The sequence below is a fragment of the Hypanus sabinus genome, chromosome 22 (assembly GCF_030144855.1).
Source record: "Hypanus sabinus isolate sHypSab1 chromosome 22, sHypSab1.hap1, whole genome shotgun sequence".
Classification (NCBI taxonomy): Eukaryota; Metazoa; Chordata; class Chondrichthyes; order Myliobatiformes; family Dasyatidae; genus Hypanus; species Hypanus sabinus.
The window spans coordinates 39,406,738-39,427,646 of NC_082727.1; the positions used below are offsets into that span (position 1 = coordinate 39,406,738).

The 20,909-nt window shown below is 41.2% G+C and overlaps 1 protein-coding gene across 1 annotated transcript in view; it reads right to left on the reverse strand.

Annotated features, from left to right (window-relative positions):
* plce1 (phospholipase C, epsilon 1) overlaps positions 1-20,909 on the reverse strand; it is a 286,649-nt gene that overhangs the window by 103,837 nt on the left and 161,903 nt on the right. Inside the window, exon 3 of the mRNA XM_059947571.1 lies at positions 16,829-17,145. Within this exon, the coding sequence (XP_059803554.1) occupies positions 16,829-17,145 (317 nt within the window). The remainder of the gene's footprint in view (positions 1-16,828; positions 17,146-20,909) is intronic.

The following is a 20,909-nucleotide window of genomic DNA, read 5'->3' on the forward strand; positions in this document are numbered from 1 at the left end:
GATGTTATTAAAGTGGCTGCAGTCTAAACAGGGCTATTTCTGGTTTTATTCCATCACAGCAAAATATTAGAGGGTATCTCAGTAGTTAGTGCAGATTTTCCAATCTATGCAGATAGAATGTTTGTTAAACTACACAAATCTGTTAAGACGTTGGTGCACATGTTCACAGCAAACTCTCCAGGTCCAATCAAAGGTGTATTGCTCCTCCTTTACATCCTTTTTATGATCGCAAGCCACTACTGCATTTAAGAACATCAAGTACTGCAGGTCTACCCTGTCAGTGAATTGCCCAACAATGGACTCACTGCGAACCATGTTGCCACCTGCTACAGGAAGGCATTGGAGGCGATGTGGGGACTAACAAGTGATTGCCTTGAACATTTTCCAAGACCCTGTTGGACATTGGTAAAGTAGAATACTGCAAACAAAATGCTGGTGGAATGCAGCAGGCCAGGCATCATCTATACGAAGAAGCACTGTCGACGTTTCGGGCCGAGACCCTTCGTCGGGACTAACTGAAAGTGAAGATAGTAAGAGATATGAGAGTGGGAAGGGAGGGGGAAATCCAAAATGATAGGAGAAGACCATAGGGGGTGGGATGAAGCTGAGAGCTGGAAAGGTGATTGGCAAAAGGGATACACAGCTGGAGAAAGGAAAAGATCATGGGACGAGAGGCCTAGGGAGGAAGAAAGGGGGAGGGAGGAGGGGAGCACCCAAGGGAGATGGAGAACAGGCAAGGAATGATTGTGAGAGGGACAGAGAGAGAAAAAAAAAGAGAAAAAGGGAGGAAATAAATAAGGGACGGGGTAAGAAGGGGAGGAGGGCATTAACTCTGTCTTTACTAGCTTGAAAACATTATCAGCTGTCCGCTTGAAGTTTGACTGTCTTTTAACACTTCTATTGTGAATGGTTAACTTCCCATAATTCCTTGATCTTGAGCGTGAGGAATTCAAAAATATGTAATTTATGATAACCACTATCCATAACTGATAAACCAATTCTGTATAAAAATTGTAGTTTTCTGTTCTGTCTTCAGAACCATGTGGGTAACAGGGGCCATGCTGTTCTCCTTGTGCATAAGTGAACTAAAAGAGAATTCTTGAGTCCTAAGAGTGCATGTATTCAGGACATAGTTAGCTCATTATTGCCGATGACAGTTACTTCAATATTTTCATCCTGACATTTTTTGTATAGCAATGCTTCTGAGAGTCCTGGCATTTACCAGGTATTTTTATCTTATATTTGAATGTATCACCTGACCGGATTACAATCCATCAGCAATAACTCTACCTAAATTTGCAACTCATCTAAATTAACAATTAGACCACCCAAAATTGATACTCAATTCTTTATTAAATACTACAAACGACAGAGGTCCCAGCACCAAGCTTGTGGAACACTACCGGTCTCTAGGGAAAGCATTTCCACCACTATATTCTATGACCAAGCTGATTTTGGATCCATTTCACCAACTCATCATGGATTCTATGTGATTTTATTGTGTGGATTATACTACCATGAAGGGTTTTAGCAAAGGTTTGGCAAAAGGGAACTTCTTAAAATATCCTCACAATCCCTGTGATACAGTTTGCTCTGCGGTTTATTGTAACAGAAAAGGTGCACTTTATTGTGCATTTCAATATCTGCAATAGCTTTTGCTCCTATTTATGTGGAGCACCAATAAACTAAAAAGATTTTAAACAAGAGAAAATCTGCAGATGCTGGAAATCCGAGCAACACACACAAAATGCTGGAGGAACTCAGCAGGCCAGGTGGTGTCTATGGAAAAAAGTACAGTTGACGCTCTGGGCCGAGACCCTTTGGCAAGACTGGAGAAAAAAAACAGATGAGGAGTAGATTTAAAAGGTGGTGGGGGGGGGAGCAATATCTTAAACTAGCTACCCGTGAACAATATGAAATTTAACATTATTCTTTCCCTGGTGTAAAGCAATGCTGTTTATATATTATATTTTCAGAATACTGTGAGAAATAAAGACCTCTAAGACCTTATTAATTTACTGAAAGGAATATTTACAACTTCTTAAAGAACTTTAAGAATAAATGAATGCTATATTTTGGCCTTCGGTGATCAGAATTCAAAGATTCCTTTCCTGCCAATGTATTAGTGTAAAACATGGCATGTGTGTATATAATTAACTCAGTATGTATGTTAATCTAAGCAGTGGCAAAGATAAGTTTTTTTAACTTCTGAATAGAAGGACATTCCATTAGAACAGAGGTGTGAGGGAATTTCTTTATCCAGAGGGTTGTGAATCTGTAGAATTCATTGTCACAGAGGCTGTGGAGGCCAAGTCATCAGGTATATTTAAAATGGAGGTTGGTAGATTCTTGGTTAGTAAGGTTGCCAAAGGTCATGGGAAGAAGGTAGGAGAATGGGGTTGAGAGGGATCATAAATCAGCCACGACGGAATGGTGGAGCAGACTCGATGGGCCAAATGGCCTAATTACACTCCTGTGATTAATGCTCTTCAAGAAATGTGATGTTCAACCATTTGTATAAGCTATAGAGAAAATAAATAATCTAGATAAAATGTTTTAAGATAAGTATCCAGAGTTACCTGGCATTCTTTCTGCATTCTGCATCAATGTTGTGGTGCACAGATCACAAAAGGATCAATATGAATTATGGACAGCTGCATTGGAATATAACTACATGCAAACTCATGCCAATACTTAAGCTGATGCTACAGAGCATTATATGTACATTGATCCAACATTCTTAGCACTTAGAATCAAAATACTGTTGATGGAAAGAGAACAAAATCCTTTGCTCACCGATCAGGAAATGAAGAATGTCAATCAATTCACCTGTCCTAGAAGAATGTTAATTTCATATCCCTCGTTCAATATTTCTGACCTTTCTGAATGCAGTGGGAAATAGTACAATATGTAAGGGCTATTTTATCCTCAGAACTTGCATTGACAAAGAATTTAACTGAGAGTCTTTACCATAAACATACTGGTTGGAAAGTAATCTTTTATTTATGATCTTCAAAGGCCAAAGTACAGCATCCATTTATTCTTCAAGTTCTTTAAGAATTTACAGATTTTCCTTTCTGGACTCTCAGGAGCACTGATATACAGAAGGATATTGTGGTAGCAAAATTCCTGTACTTTTCTCAAAACATTTCAGGACTTCCACTATGAAACATTGAAGTTTTTTTGATTTGTTGATTTTCTTTGTAATTCTTAGCTAATCATTCAGAAATCCAATCCATGTATTGATCATAACTGATTTAAAAATGCCTCAGATATCAGTCTTAAATACGGGATCTGTTTATTATGAAACTGGAATAATTCCTCAAATAAAACTACAGTGAGTTCAAAACAACTGTTACAGCCTGTATCGCGATAATAATATGTCCCATGCTGCTTTCCAGAAACACTAAAGAAAGCTTGGCATTTTAACCACTTAAGTAGATTTTATGGGAGCTAATCAAAAGTTAGGTGAAAATGGAAGATTTAAAAGACTGTTTTAAACAAAGGAAGAGATGGAGAGGCAGGGAAGTTTAAGGAGTAAATTCTAGTGTTTTGAGGGTTTTACGATTAAATGGTGAAAATATTAAAGTCCGATACAAGTAAAGTGCCAAAACTGGAGAGGTGGGGGGGGGGGGTAATCGATGTCACTCAACCAGGAGTCTATGAAGGTCACAAGTGCACTGAGAGACAAAAATAGGACTTGGTGGATGTAAGATCAGGTACCATAGATATACTGTAGCAAAGAGCTAAGAATGACAAAGAAAATCAACAAATCCAAAAAAAAACTTCAATGTAATAATGTTTCAGAGTTATGCTGAAAGTGCAGTGAGACATGGGAATATTCTCACTCTAATCTCTCCTTGATGCTACTACTTCAATTATATTACATTCTGTTTTTTATGAAAGGTGATGAAGAGTGAATCTGGCAGTGCTTACAGCAGCCTATTGTAGAGATCTGTTTCTTTGATATGTTGACAAATGATGGATTACAAGAGCAGGCACATAAGATAAGAAGATCCTTCAGCAGTGAGTGAAGGCAGCATTGCCATGACTAAGTAGCTGCAAGTAATTACTGGACATCTTAACAGTTTGTAGGAGGCTAACCAACAGACAATCAAATTATTGCAACAGTTCTCAACCTGCAGAAGTGTGGTGAAAGAAAACAAGATTTAATACTTAAAAATGGATAAGAGAAAATATTTTGCACCCATTTTTTGGTTTTAATAGATACAGCACAGTTCATCATTTTTATAGATTGTCCCAATGAAATCCCAACTATTCAAGGGATGCGAGCTTCAAAGGTTGAGCCAGAATTTAATGTCTATCCCTTGATGCCTTCATGAAGGTGCTCATGAGCTCTCTTCTTGAAATGCCGTGGCTCATGAGGTGTGGGTATACACACAATGCTGACAGGAGCTGAGATATTAGACCAGGGGCTTCATGCTGTTATTCATCTTTACGTTGATGTCATCTTCCTGCTTTATTTTGTGATGTCACCAACATGAGCAGCATTTCTTGTTTGCTTAATGACTGAACTTGGATCAAGGAATTTACATCCAATATTGATAACAACTTAATAAGGAATACTTATCATGCAAGTAGTAAAACTACAAAGAGTAAAGTGTTGATAGGCCACTTTTCCAATGAAAGTCCCAAATGTTTAGCATTTGGCACATCAAGTGATGTTTTCCTGCTCTCCCTTTCACATTCCACTGTTCTGGCTCCCACTTTTTTGTCTGGTTCTCTAGGTCCCTAGCTCATTTCTGTTTTCCATGGTCCTTTGAAACTCACCTGGTTTCAGTCTCCTTCAAAACCCACAGTCGCCTACTTCCAACACTCCCATTAAACTTGTGAGGTTCTGCAATTCTGCAATTCAACATCCAAAAAAGTGACTTAAAGTGAGTTAGAGTATTAATATTGAATAACATTCCATAAAAGCTACTGGACTACACTGCTGAAATCCAATTATAGAGTACTTCAGCAAAGGAACAGCTCCTTTGACCCATCTAGTCATTCATGATCTGCCTAGTCCTATCTACCTGCACCTGGACCATAGTTCTCCATTCTCTTCCCATCCAGGCACTTATGCAAACTTCTCATCAATGTTACAATTGTACCACTTCAGCTGGCAGCTCATTCCATAATCACAACACCCTTTGAATGTGTAAGTACCCTCTCAGATTTCCCTTCAATATTTCACCCATCACCCTAAAGCTATGACCTCTACTTCTAGTCTCACCCAACCTGAAAGACAAAGCCTGCACGCATTCACAATTTCTATACCCCCCATAACTTTATCCATCTCTATAAGATCTCCCATCATTATCCCACGCTTCAGTGAATAAATTCCTGACCTACTCAAACTCCCTTTTTGATGAACGTCCTCAAAGTAAATTTATTATCAATGTACATAATATATTTGTCACCATATACAACCAAGATGTCATTTTTTTGCTGGCAATCGCAGTAAATATAAGAAACACAAATGAATAATGGAATACTGCACTCAATACTGAACAACCAATGTTCAAAAGACAACAAACTTTGCAAATACAAAACAGAAAGTAATTAATAAATAAGCAAGCAAAGTTTTTGAAAATAAGTTCAGAGGTTGTGGGAACTGTTCAGAGAAGGGGGAAGTGAAGCTGGGTGAAGCTATCCTCTCTGGTTCAAAAGCCAGGTGGCTGAGGGTTAATAACTGTTCAGGAACCTAGTGGTGGGTCCCAAAGCTCCAGTACCACCTTCCTGATAGCAGCAGTCCAAAGTAAAATTTATTATCAGAGTACATACATGTCACCACATACAACCCTAAGATTATCTTTCTGTGGGCATACTTAGCAAATCTATGGAACAGTAATTGTAAACAGGATCAATGGACAACAAACTGTGCAAATGCAGTATGAATAAATACCAATAAATAATGAGCATGAATTACCAAGATAAAGTCCTTGAAGTGAGACCATTGGTGAGAAATAGAATGAATGCAGTTATCTCCACTTCTTTTGTTCAAGAGCCTGATGACTGAGTGGTAGTAACTCTTTTTGAACATGGTGATGCAAGTCCTGAGGCACTTGTACCTTCTACCTGATGGCAGCAGTGAGAAAAGAGCATGGCCTGGGTGGTGAGGATCTTTGATGATGGATGCTGCTTTTCTACGGCAATGTTTCATGTAGATGTGCTCAATGGCTGAAAGTGTTTTACCTGTGAAGCACTGGACCGAATCCACATTTAGAAGAGAGTGTGGCCCAGATGGTGGGTGATCCTTGATGATGGATGCTGCTTTCCCACAACAGCGCACCTTGTAGATGTGTTCAGTTGTGGAGAAGGTTTTACCCATGATAGACTGAAGTATATGTACTTCTTGTAAGATTCTCTGTTCAAGGGCATTGCTGTTTCCACACAAGCCTGCAATGCAACCAGTCAAAGTACTCTTCACCATCCATATACAGACATTTGTCATAGTTCTATAAGACATGCTGAATCTTCAGAAGCTCCTAAGAAAGTACAGGCACTGCCATGCTTTCTTCATAATGGTACTTGCGTGCTGGACCCAGAACAGATCTCTGAATTGATAACACTGAAGAATTTAAAGTTGCTCACCCTCTCCAACTCTGATCCCCTGATGAGGAATGGCTCATGGATGTCTGGTTTCCTTCTCCTGAAGACAACCATCATCTCCTTGGTCCTGATGGCATTAAGTGAGAGGGTGTGGCACTACTCAGCCAGATTTTTAATCCCCCTGCTATATGCTGATTCCCAGCAACAACCTTCTAAATTTTCTCTGTATTTGTTTAAGCTTATTGAGATCTTTACTGTAGATAGGTGACCAGAACTGCATAGAACTCCACTTCATTTGGCCTCCCCAATGTCATACACAACATCAACATAACATCTCAACTCCTGCACTCAAAGCTGTGATTTATGAAGATCCATGTGCTAAAATCTCTCTTTATGATTCTGTCTACCTGTGACACAATTTTAAAGGAATTACTGACCTGTATTCCCAGGTTGCCTTGTTCTACTACAAACTCAAAGCCTTACCATTCACTGCACAAGTCCTATCCTGATATGCCCAACACCTCACACTCATCTGCATTAAATCCCATGTTCCATTTTTCAGCCCATTTTCTTAACTGGTCAAGATCATATTGCAAGTTTTGATAGTTTCCCACTACATCCCCAATATTGGTGCCATCCATAGATTGCTGATACCGTTGATCATATTAATCATCTAAATAATTAGCATAGATAATTAGCACAGACTCAGCACTGATCCCCACAGCAAACCACTCGTCACAGGTTTTCTGTAAGAGAGACAATCATCGACTACCACTCTTTGGCTTCTTCACCTAAGCCAATGTTGAATGTAATTGACTATCTCATTATGAATGCCAAGCAACTTAATCTCTGAGCCAGTCTCACATGCAGTACTTTGTCAAAAGCCTTGCTAAAGTCCATGTGGACAGCATCTACTGGCTTTCCTTCATCAACCTGCTTGGTAACCTCCTTAAAAAGAACTCTATAAGATTGGTTAGACATGACCTACTGCACACAAAGCACAACTCAGTCCTTGTCTATTCAAATACTTATACATATGAAAAAGACCCTAGTGCTTACTAGCATATACTCATACATGTGTCCTGTTCCTTAGAGTCCCTTCCAGAAATCTACTTGTGGCTGGCGTCAGGCTCACTAGCCTGTAATTTCCCAGTTTATTCTTACTGTGTGCCAAATTAATAGAGTTTTAATGTCATTTAAGGAGACATTGCTTTTATATTTAATAAAGCAGTACCTGTTGTACATTTCCTTACAAAGCTACCTAAAGCGTGAGCTGGGATCAGAGATACAGGTTCATTCCAGCTCATTCCACTATCCACCAATAAATTCGCAACTGGATGTACACTTGCCTCTTCTTTGTGATCGTATTTCTCATTCCCTTGGCTCATTCATGGCCAGCCCAAAGCTCAGATAATGCATCCTTCGCACCCTCCCCCACCATTAAGTTAAATTTCACCACCTTCTTGCCCCCAAATCCCTGGTTTCTTCCTCCTTCCTCATTTCCACGTCAGCAGACAGATCACATTAATGGCATCAACTTGTTTCCAATGGGACAATTAATACGCACAGGTCAGATAATACTAATGCTTTCATAATGCAAGGAGGTACTTATTTTGCAAATTTTTTGTGTAACCTCAGATTGGCAGTAACATTAGTGCAAATATAGTCTACAAAATGTGTGCAAGTCCATTCCAGGACATTTAAGTGCAATGGCATATTTTGTTCCAAACACTAACCGGCTGTTCAGTCAAAATCAAATGATTTATGTGTACCCAACTGCTTCCAACTTGAATCAAACTAACCTTGAGAATGATGCCAACTTTGACATCAGCCAAAAACTGATAGGGAAGTAACAAGAGAGTGAATCTTTTATTCCACTTATTACTACTACCACTTCACCCATTTTTCACTGGGTACCAAATGGGAAATTATGATTTTATCTTGCAAATGAATGATAATGAATGAATGAGTTGCATTCATGGATAAGGTGTCTCTTTAAGTGCATGAATGTAACTATATCTTATACAGTGAGGATTCAGCCTTTGACCTGATTGTAAACTGTCAGGAAAGGCAGTGAATGGAAGAGAATTCCAACATTCCCATGCTACACCATGACAGTTTACATATGCATCACTCTGACTTCACTGTTATGAGACTCAGAGTAAATTTTAGTGTTTTTTTGTTTATTCTCCAAATCTCTAGGTGAATATATATATAAAACAATTAAATAGAAACATTTGTATACATGAACATTTAAGAGAGTAAAAAATACTTTTGACTACATCCATTCCAAATTCAGTAGACCAGGTTTATAACTTCACTGGGCAAAAAGCCAGGAATTTGATTCCTCCTCTGAATTCTGGACAATCAAAGTGCCAATTATTTTTTTTAAACTGGCCTTCTAGGTAAAGAACCTCTGCTTGGTAATGTACAATATGGGTACTTCAAAGTAATTGTAATAGTGAGTGTCATTGGGATATCTCAATAGACCGCCTTGTTTCAAAACCAGATATTACGGTGGATGCAGCACTCTTGGCCAACATTTTGTCAGCTTTGTTAAATATTCCCTTGAGGTTTGCAATTTTTGTTGTGAAATGACCTTATCATAAAAAACTGTTAAAAATCCCAATGCTCCCTGTTACCATTTCACATTCTCACTACTGACTGGTGAAAGAAAATGCTTAGAATGCACAGAATGGTTGGGTTTGGCAGGGTCTCGTAGCGACAGGATACTAAAAATATTAGAAATTGTTTCTATAAAGACAGGAGATTTTGCAGGTGCTGGAAATCTTGAGCTACACACACAAAATACTGGAGGAACTCAGCAGATGAGGCAGCATCGACAGAGAGGAACAAGCAATCATCCTTGCGGGCCAAGACCCTTCCTCTGGACTGGATATACCAGGGCTATCAGAACAAGGATTTGTTACCTGACAATCTGGCTACCACCACCCTTTTATTGGTGGCTGGGTATGCTGCACTTCCCACTATCAAGAGATAGGTCACAGTATTATCATATTTAAGCAGAGGCTCTCACAATGCAAATAGGAACCTGATTTAAATGGAATCAGTGGTAGCCTGTCAAATTGGTTACATCAAATCAATAGGTCAGAAGGCAATGGAGTAAATCCCTTATCACATCAAAAAGATTTGTCACTGTGTCCTGCACTATGGGCCTGACCCTAACCCAACTGATTGTCATTTCAAATTTCCCCAGTCTCATTTGGCTCTGAAGAATTTTCCAGTCACGTTTACCTTGAGATTTCTCACCCACCCTCATCTCCCCACATTATTAGCCCCCAACCCTCACCCCCCACTACTCCCATTTAATCTATTTCTCTCCTTATTGCTCTTATGACCATAACCACTTCACTGTCCTTCTGCCTCTCAATTTCAGGAGCATGCCTCCTCCTATTCCACAATCTTTTCTGACTGCCTCTTTCACCCATTTACTGATCCAATCTTAATAGCTGTATCCAGAAGTTTCCTTACTGTAACTGACCATCCCAAACAGGGTATCACTGTAGCCTTCTACCACTGGCTTTTCACTTGGCAACCACATGCTGGCTCAGCGGTCAGCTGCAATGTGGGAAACGCTGGAAGATATGTCCATTGTTCTCACCACCCTTCCCAACTCTACTCATCTACTCACTACCAATACTGAAGTAATTACATGGCATCATCTGACAATAAACATCACAAAATTAAGACTCAAATTACAAAAACTGGAAGGTATTTAAATTAACTTTTTGTAATCTGCTCTTGTCATTTCATCTGGCAAAATGCTTTCTTAAATATTTAGAGCAGTTTAATGGAACCACCATGAGGCCCTGACTGCTAATGACCAAGTCAAATGAATTTCTCATTTTTGACACTGTGGACTCTATAAGATTCCCTATTCCCAGCTTTTCACCTATTCTGCAATGAGACCACAGACTGGAAACTCCATGGAAACTGCTGGAGGAACTCAGCAAGTCAGGCAGTTGACATTTCCGTCTGAGACCCTTCATCAAGGCAGGAAAGGAAGGGGGAAAATTCTGGCTTCTTCCTCCTTCCTTTCAGTCCTGATGAAGGGATCATCTTGAAACATCAACTGTTTATTCCTCTCCATAGATGCTGCCCGACCTGCTGATTCCTCCAGCAGTTTGTATGTGTTATTAAGACAAGCTAGTTGGGAGTCAATTTTTTTTTGCTGTGGCAGGTGGGAACCTTACTAAGGCCACTGGGTCCTTATTGGAAACTAATTGGCATTTTAAACCCTTGCAAAACAAAAGCAGCAGCAAAACAATGCAGATGTTGGAAATCTGAATTAAAAACAAAAAGTGTTTAAAATATTCAGCAGATCAGTCAGAATGTGAGAAGAGAGAAATAATTAGCATTGCAGCTTGATGACTTCCTGCCTGTCCTGAAAAGTTACTTATTTTTCTCACCCTGCAGATCCTGCTGGGATTTCTAAGGTTCTGCTTTTCTTTCAGCAAAATAATAGCACAAGCACGTCACAGCGGTGTTAGAATTATCTTCCACTCTAAGTCAGGTGAGCTTGAAGAGTTAAAGATACATTTGCTGACATATTTCTGTGCCCTGATTTACTGTTTGTATGAAAGCACTTCTAAATGCTGCATTGGAGTTGGCACGAGTTTTGATTTAATACAAACCTCAAGCAGCAGGCTCTGCTTAGCCTTAAAGAAGGTCAGTCGTTTTCACCTTTCACTCAGGGTGATATTGAATTGTTTTGAATTCACAAAAATTTGGCAAGGTGGATAATAGGTCATAAAGAAATACTGGTAAGTGAAGAGGAGAGCAAACACATTTAACCTCCAGATCGTCGTCATCAGGGATAACAGTGGAGATTAAACAGCTGTGATCGCTGAATTACTTCATAGAAATGACTGGATCCTGTCAGCTCCTTTCTGGTGTTATTTCAGCTTCTCTCTTACTTTGACTTCACTTTTGACATCTGTGGAAGCCTTGGTGGATAATAAAGGTGATTATCTGGATAGTCTTCCACACTTTATTTCATAGCTACCAATGTGAAGTATTGGTAATCAGGATATTGAACTCATGAACAAAACAGATCCAAATCGAAAGGAGAGACAGAAATGGTAGTGCAGGGTGGGAGATGGGAATAATAAAGCTTGATTTTATTTCTTAGGGACAGTGAGAAGAGGTAAAAAGAAATTTGTTAAGTGTCAATGGCTAAGATAGGGATTTTTTTCTATGTTTGTAATGTTTTCCATAAACACTAGTTTGGTTTTACAGTTCATAAAATGAATTGGAAGCCACAGTCATCACAATAATTACATTCCGGCCATTTAGATTAAAGTGGTTTTATTTAAACTTGGATTTTACTGATCACCGAAATTTTATTAAGTTTAATTCATGGTGAATGAACCTCCCCAATTAGTAGCATTTTTAATATTGACAAGGTAAGAGCATACCATGGGAAGTTTTATATCATTACAGCTAAATTAGGAGTTTGCTTGCCCAAAAATAGAAGATTCAACAATTCAACAGGCACAGCGACAACTCTGATACCTCCTCTTATTTACCCTTTGATCATGACCCCACTAAGGAGCACTAGGCCATTGTCTCCTATACCATCACCAACCTTATCAGCGCTGGGGATCTCCCATCCACTGCCACCTACCTCATAGTTCCCACACCCCACACTTCCCGCTTCTACCTCCTACCCAAGATCCACAAACGTGCCTGTCCAGGTAGACCTATTGTCTGAGCTTGCTCCTGCCCCACCAAACTCATTTCTGCATACCTTGACACTGTCTTATCCCCCCTTGTTCAATCTCTTCCCACCTATGTTCGTGAAACCTCTTACGCTTCAAATTTTTTCAATAATTTTAAGTTCCCTGGCCCCCACCGCCTTATTTTCACCAAGGACGTCCAGTCCCTATATACCTCCATCCCCAACCCAGACGGTCTCAAAGCTCTTCGCTTCTTTTTGGATTCCAGACCTATGAAATTCCCCTCTACCACCACTCTCCTCTGTCTAGCGGAATTAGTTCTTACTCTCAACATAGTTCTCCTTTGGCTCCTCCCACTTCCTCCAAACCAAGGGTGTAGCCATGGGCACCCAAATGGGTCCCAGTTATGCCTGCCTTTCTGTTAGCTTTGTGGAACAGTCCATGTTTGAAGTCTATACGGGTATCCGTCCCCCTCTTTTCCTTTGCTACATCGACGACTGCATTGGCACTGCCTCCTGCACGCATGCTGAGTTCGTTGACTTCATCAACTTTGCCTCCAACTTTCACCCTGCCCTCAAATTTTCCTGGTCCATTTCTGACACCTCCCTCCCCTTTCTTGATCTTTCTGTCTCCATCTCTGGAGATGGCTTATCTACTGATATCTACTATAAGCCTACAGACTCTCACAGCTACCTGGACTTCTCTTCTTCCCACCCTGTCTCTTGCAAAAATGCTATCCTCTTCTCACATTCCTCTGTCTCCGCCGCATCCGCTCTCAGGATGAGGCTTTTCATTCCAGGACAAAGGAGATGTCTTCCTTTTTTAAACAAAGGGGCTTTCTTTTTTCCACCATCAACTCTGCTCTCAAACACATCTCTCCCATTTCCCGCACATCTGCCCTCACCCCATCCACCCACCACCCTACTCAGGATAGGGTTCCCCTTGTCCTCAGCTACCACCCCACCAGCCTCCAGGTCCAACATATAATTCTCTGTAACTTCCGCCACCTCCAACGGAATCCCACTACCAAGCACATCTTTCCCTCCCCCCCTTTCTGCTTTCCACAGGGATCGCTCCCTACGTGACTCCCTTGTCCACTCGTCACCCCCATCCCTTCCCACCGATCTCCTTCCTGGCACATATCCTTGTAAGCAGAACAACTACTACACCTGCCCTTACACTTCCTCCCTCACCACCATTCAGGGCCCCAGACAGTCCTTACAGGTGAGGTGACACCACCTGTGAGTCGGCTGGTGAAGTCCGGTGCTCCCAGTGTGGCCTTTTATATATTGGTGAGATCCGACACAGACTGGGAGATCGTTTCGCTGAACACCTACGCTCGGTCCGCCAGAGAAAGCAGTATCTCCCAGTGGTCACACATTATAATTCCACGTCCCATTCCCATTCTGATATGTCTATCCATGGCCTCCTCTACTGTCAAAATGAATCCAAACTCAGGTTGGAGGAACAACACCTTATATACCGGCTGGGTAACCTCCAACCTGATGGCATGAACATTGACTTCTCTAACTTCCGTTAATGCCCTTCCTACCCCATCCCTGACATATTTAGTTGTTTGTTTTTTCTGCTCTCTCTCTCTGCCCATCAATCTGCCTGTTCATCTCCCTCTGGTGCTTCCCCTCCCTCCCCCTTTCTTTCTCCCGAGGCCTCCCGTCCCATGATCCTTTCCCTTCTCCAGCTCTGTATCACTTTCGCCAATCACCTTTCCAGCTCTCAGCTTCATCCCACCCCCTCCGGTCTTCTCCTATCATTTCGCATTTCCCCCTCCCCCCACTACTTTCAAATCTCTTACTATCTTTCCATTCAGTTAGTCCTGATGAAGGGTCTCGGCCCAAAACATCGACAGTGCTTCTCCCTGTAGATGCTGCCTGGCCTGCTGTGTTCCACCAGCATTTTGTGTGTGTTGTAGATTCAACAATATTCCGTTTTTGGCATTAAAACTGATGTGGTCAGACTTCAGCAATTAGAACTTTAAAACCAGTTTTCAACTAATAAAATAATTGTGTTTAACAAAGAAAGCCATGGAGAAGGCTTGAAAAGGTGGCAGGCAGGCTTGCTCATTAAGCATTTTAAAATGGGAGCCTAATTTGAACATAATGGATTTACATGATGAAATTGAACGACCAATCAGCTCTCTATTTGACACTGGGTTTCATTAGTTTTGATAGAGACCAAAATTAATGAGATTATGATGAATGGTGTTTGAACTGGAACCCATTCCATTTCTCCCAGGGAGAGTCAGTTTAATATTTAATCTAAGATCCAATTTCAAAGTAATAATAGAGAAAGAGATTTCCTATAATAAAAGTGAAAGTAAACAAAATCTTGTAGATGCTATTATGTGAACAGAAATAATATGTTTAAACTTTAATAAAATACCATTTTGGCGCTTCCATGACAGCAGAAAACTACATCTACCTGAAGTAACATCATTATTGTAATATTAGACCTTTGTTGCCATAGTAACTGTGCTGAAAACATACAAACTGACAAGACAGAATTTTCCTAGGATTAATAATCTACAACAGATCATTTTTCCAATATGTACTTTGATATATGACCTACTTCAGTTTCTTGTGAGATTGTCAATCACTCAGATCTACTTTGCCAACTCAAACAAAACTCAGGGTGAGTCGGGAGGATTTTGATTGAAAATATGGCTGCAGAAAGTAACCTCCCAAGGTTTAAATTTTCCACATGCATTGGTTAGTTATGGTCTGAAAACAAATGGGAACATGCTACATGAGCATTAATACAAATTAAGGTAAAATACCAGTTCAACTTTCACATTTTGTAATTGTTACTACCGTAGGTGAGAAAATGGTCAGAAAATTCATAATTAATAACAGACTTTATACTTGCAAAAACACCACATCCGCTCTGTAAAGACCTTTGCTATAAATTCTGCCCTAACATCTGTAAGCTGAAGAGATCAGGAAATCTCTATCATAAATTTGAATTTCGATCCACGGTCAATGCCAATCTTAATGGCTATTTAGTATAGCAAAGTGCAACCTTCAATATTGAGATGCCTTTGATTCCAGAGTGACTATATACAAGAGCATATCAGGCTATTGGTCGTAAAGGCAGTTCTGAGTCACATAAAGGTTCCGCTTCACAAAACTGTCAGTAAGCCTAATGTCCATTTTCTATAGCTATCTATGTCATATCGCCAAATATACTTCCTATAATTCTTATATTTCATCGAATATTTACCCTAGCACTACTCATGATTAGAGTAATGGAATATATATTTTAATCCAGTTATTAATGAATACCTCAAAATATCTTATACTGAAAAATCTTTTTAAATGCATACATGTTTTAAGTTAGATTTCCGTCAGTCAGCTCATCCTCAACCTGAGGAGCCCAGGCACCATTGTTACAAATTAATGAAGAGATTGCTAACAGTCAATCACAATGGTAGTCTGAGTCACATACATACTGAACTTGGTAAGGATGGCAGAAATCTTTCCCCGAGGGGCACGTGAACAAATGGGCAAATTTTATAAACAACAATTCAGCAGTTTGGAATTTATCAATATTGAGAAGAGCTTTCTAAAAAAAAGGTTCCATATTTGCATGCAACCAGTTGCCATGGTAGGACTCCAGCTCATAATACTGGAATAATGACCTAGAAACGATGGCAGTGAGCCCAGTAACTAAACCACAATGTGACTGTATTGGGCAAAGCTCCACCAATAGACCATCTTATTGTCATACAGGTGACAAAGAAATGTGATTCAAATGAGAGATTTGCAAGTCAATAATGCAAATGGCAATTACTAGTTGGAGAAAATATTCAGAGGTAGAAAAAAACCTATAGTGAAGCAAATCAGTAGGTACAAGTGCACACTGTGAACTAGAAGATTACCCAAAAATTACATCAATAATAAAAATTGACATTAGCGCTTAAAAGAAAAAGTTCGGGAAAATTAAAGGAAATATCTCGATCCTATCCTATTGTTTGTTTCCAATCCTTACTTGGAAAGCTTTAGGACTTGGAATGCATTAGTACAGCTATTCATTGCTATTGACTTAAAGTAGTTAGTGAAGATTTTACAATGGCTTGGAATTCCTCTTCTTTGGCATCATTAAACATGCGACGTGATGATCCTAATGTGACTGTGCTTTGCTTCTGACATTCAAGCCTCAAGTGAGCCTGGGAGGTATGGCAGGCAGTCACTTACCAATGCCTCCAGAAAGGAATCAATGCTGCCTGGGGGAAGAAACTTGTTTCATAAAATTATTGACGGAAAGGTTTTATTCGCCTTGTTTCTTTACTTCAATCACAACTTAAGTGCTTTTGAGAGAGAAAAAAACACTGCAAAATGGCTCTAGTTTGGAATTTCATGTAAGTACTTTAACAACATCATTTGACGTATGCCGGAAGTGTGGTATAAATTTCATTTCCAGTGCATTCATGGCAGAGTTACAGAGGCAGAGTGGAAACAAATGTGGGGAAAATCTGAGCTGGTAACTTTAGCACCATAACCATTAGCAACAGGAAGCAAAACTTGAATAAATCAGCCAAACCAGCTAAAGCATACCTCATTAAACCTTGTCACCAGGTCTTCAATTGCATTGTGCTCCCTACTTTTGGAGTCCAGATCAGGTGCCGAGATGGAGGTCTTGAGGGGGGATGACCTGCTGGGGCAACTGGGATTTACCAAATCCCTGGTCAGAAAGCAGAGGTAGTCAAGCGGTAAGACCTTGCGGTAGAGTTCCTGCTCTTGCTCGGTCAAAATACTGGCAATCTCTTCAGGGAACTGGATCAAGTGTCGAAGGTCCGTCAGTTCCTTGCTGATGCTAGCCATGTTGGATGGCAGGGTGCTTGAACCAGCCATTGTTATGCAGAGTGGCCGCTCTGGAAGATAAAGAAAGTTTGCCATTGAGCTCCATTGATGGAAATAATGCACAGAAGAAAGAATTTCTGAGCTTAAATTGAAATACTCTCAAACAGTTCTTAAATATTGTCAATACCTTGTGGGAGTAACAGTTTATAACCTCCTCTGCAATAATATAGAACAGCATAAGTACAAAAGGTACATGTAATAGAACTTAAACAAGCACAGGAAATTTGGTTAATACTCAGCAAACTCTGCAAGACACAGAGTTAATGGTTCCGTATGTTGACCATTCAACATCAAAGAGCTGATTGTGGACTTCAGAAAGGGTAAGGCAAGGGAACATGCACCAGTCCTCATAAAGGGATCAGAAAGTGGAGAGAGTGAACAATTTTAAGTTCCTGGATGTTAATATCTCTGAGCACCTAACCTGGCCCCAACATGTCGATGCAGCTATGAAGAAGGCAAAACAGCAGCTATATTAAATTAGGAGTTTGAGGAGATTTGGAATGTCACCTAAATCACTTGAAAATTTCAACAGATGTGCCGTGGAGAACATTTTGAAAGGCTGAATCACTGCCTGGTTTTGGGGAGGGGGGTGTTGTTGGGGTGCTACTGCACAGGTTTGAAATAAGCTGCAGAGAGATGTAAGATTAGTCAGCTGCATCATGGGTACTGGCCTCAGTAGTATCCAAGACATCTTCAAGGAGCAGTACCTCAAAAAGGTAGCGTCTACCACCCAGGACATGCACTCTTCTCATTGCTACCATCAGGAGGGAGGTACAGAAGCCTGAAGGCACACACTCAGTGATTCAGAAAGAGTTTCTTTCTCTCTGCCATCCAATTTCTGAATGGACGTTGAAACACTGAACACTACCTCACTACTTTTTTATTTCTGTTTTTGCACTACTTATTTAACTTAATATTTGATATATATACTTAATGTAATTCACAGTTGTTTTCTATCTTATTATGTATTGCATTGTACTGCTGCTGTAAAGTTAACAAATTTCACAACATATACTGGTGATATTATACCTAATTCTGATCATGATTCATTTGTAACTGTCAGATCATAAACCAAAATACAAGCTCTATTTTCCTCATTATACATTTTCTCTGACTGAGTATTTCTAACATCACACACAAAATGTTGGAGGAACTCTGCAAGTCAGGCAGCATTTATGGCGACAAATAAAGAGCCAGTGTTTCAGGGTGACAACCTTCACCTGGGTTCATGAAATATCGACTGTGTATTCCCCTCCATAGATGTTGCCTGACTTGCGGAGTTCCTCCAGCATTTTGTGTGTGTTGCTCAAGATTTCCACAATCTGCAGTATCTGTTCATGGATATTCCAGAATCAAAATCAGGTATATTATCACTGGCATGCGTCAAAAAATTTGTGAACTTATCAGCAGCAATACAATGCAATACATGATTATACAGAAAGAAGAAAATCAATTACTCTAAGTTTTTATACATGAAATAGATTAAAAATAGTGAAAAAATGAAAGTATATTTATGTGGCATATTCTGTTTTTATTTCATATTTCTAGCATCTTCAGGGTTTTGCTTTTATCCCTCAACATGCCCACACACCCTAATGAATTTACACATTTTTCAGTATAAATATTAAAGCATTATATCCACATGACACCTTGCCTGATTATCATCATCACATCAAAAAAAAACTGCTCACCCAATTGATTAAAAAAACTAAACTACTTATTTACAAAGTCATATGGCCAGCTTCATTCTTGTTGTTGACTTTGGTGCAGAAATAATATGCACTGAGAAGCTTCGATCTTTCTTAGTTGTGCTTGCCACTTTTAAGAAATAACAAAATGCTAATGTTTCTAAGTTTATTTGACTGCAAAGTGGTGAAACATCTGAGTTGTGTAAATCACCAGAGTGATACAATTCAGCACGGAATTTTCCATAGTATTTACAGGATTTACTGCACCGAAAGAAAATATTCTGTCTAACTGAGTTAACTCTCTACTTAGGGGATCAGAAAATAATTCCACTCCCCAAGTCCCTCCACATATCACTTCATCATTTTCTGCTCCATATTTTTAAGTGCTTGTAGCGATGTGCTACACACAGCGCTGAAATAACGACACGCAGTCGGTAAGTCGTTTGGAGACTAGTTTATTCAAACTTCGTGGCGCTGTCATTTAATCCCTAGCGCCCGCACTCTCTGGGCGGAAATGACATCAGAAGTGCATTACCAAAGTCTCCTCCCGTGCGCTGGCTATTTGTGAGCCGGTTTGCCTGCGCAGAAAGTGGGTCGCCACATAACCCCCCCAATATCCACAGTCTGGATCAGCCTCTGTTTGGGAAGTCTGCCTCTGCACCATGGTGCCTGAACCTCAACCGGCTGCGCCAAGTCCACATGGGCTGTTTTGAGTTGGTCCGCCTTGAAAACCTCCTCTCTCCCCCCAATGTCCAGAACATACGTGGACCTTTTGTCATTGATCACCTTGAATGGCCCCTCGTACGGCCGCTGTAGCGGTGCCCGGTGTCCACCCCTTCGTACAAACACAAACTTACAGTTCTGCAGGTCTTTGGGTACATGGGTCAGGGTCCGTCTGTGCTGTAAAGTTGGTATGGGGGTCAGGTTGCCGAGCCTTTCACGTAGCCTGTCCAGGACTGCAGCGGGTTCTTCCTCTTGCCCCCTTGGGGCTGGTGTGAACTCTCCCAGGATGGCCAGGGGCGCGCCGTACACCAACTTGGCCAACGAGGCGTGCAGATCCTCTTTGGGCGCTGTGCGAATTCCAAGCAGGACCCAGGGAAGCTCATCCACCCAGTTAGGTCCTCTCAGGTAGGCCATGAGAGCCAACTTCAAGTGATGGTGGAAGCGTTCCACTAGTCCGTTCGACTGTGGGTGGTAGGCAGTTGTGTGGTGTAGCTGTGTTCCCAACAGGCTGGAGGTGAACGGGGCACCTCTGTCAGAGGTAATGTGGGCCAGTACCCCGAAGCGTGCTACCCAGGTTGTGATCAGTGCTCAGGCGCAGGAATCAGCAGATGTATCGGTGAGCGGGACTGCCTCTGGCCACCTCGTGAACCGGTCTACCATAGTTAGGAGGTTCTGCACTCCTCGGGACACTGGTAGGGGGCCCACGATATCCCCATGAATATGGTTGAACCTCTGGTGGGTGGGTTCAAACTGCTGCGGCGGGGCTTTAGTGTGCTGCTGCACCTTGGCTGTTTGGCACTGAGCGCACCTTCTGGCCCATTCAATGGCCTGCTTGCGAAGTCCATGCCACGCGAACTTGCTGGAGACCAGCCGGACCGTTGTCCTGATAGATGGGTGTGCCAAACCGTGTATGGAGTCGAAAACTCGCCGCCTCCAGGCTGCCGGGATGATGGGGCGATGTTGGCCGGTAGCCACATCGCACAGGAGGGTCCTCTCACCTGGGCCTACGAGAAAGTCCTGCAGCTGCAAACCCGAGACTGCGGTCCTGTAGCTGGGCATCTCATCATCTGCCTGCTGCGCCTCCGCCAGTGCTGCATAGTCCACCCCCAGGGACAGGGCCTGGACAGCTGGTCTGGAGGGTGCGTCCGCCACGACGTTGTCCTTTCCCGAGACATGCTGGATGTCCATCGTGTACTCGGAGATGTAGGACAGATGTCGCTGCTGGCGAGCCGACCAGGGATCGGACACCTTCGTGAACACGAAGGTCAACAGTTTGTGGTCTGTGAACGCAGGCTGCCATCTAAGAAGTACCTGAAATGCCGGATTGCCAGATACAGTGCCAACAGCTCCCAGTCGAAAGCACT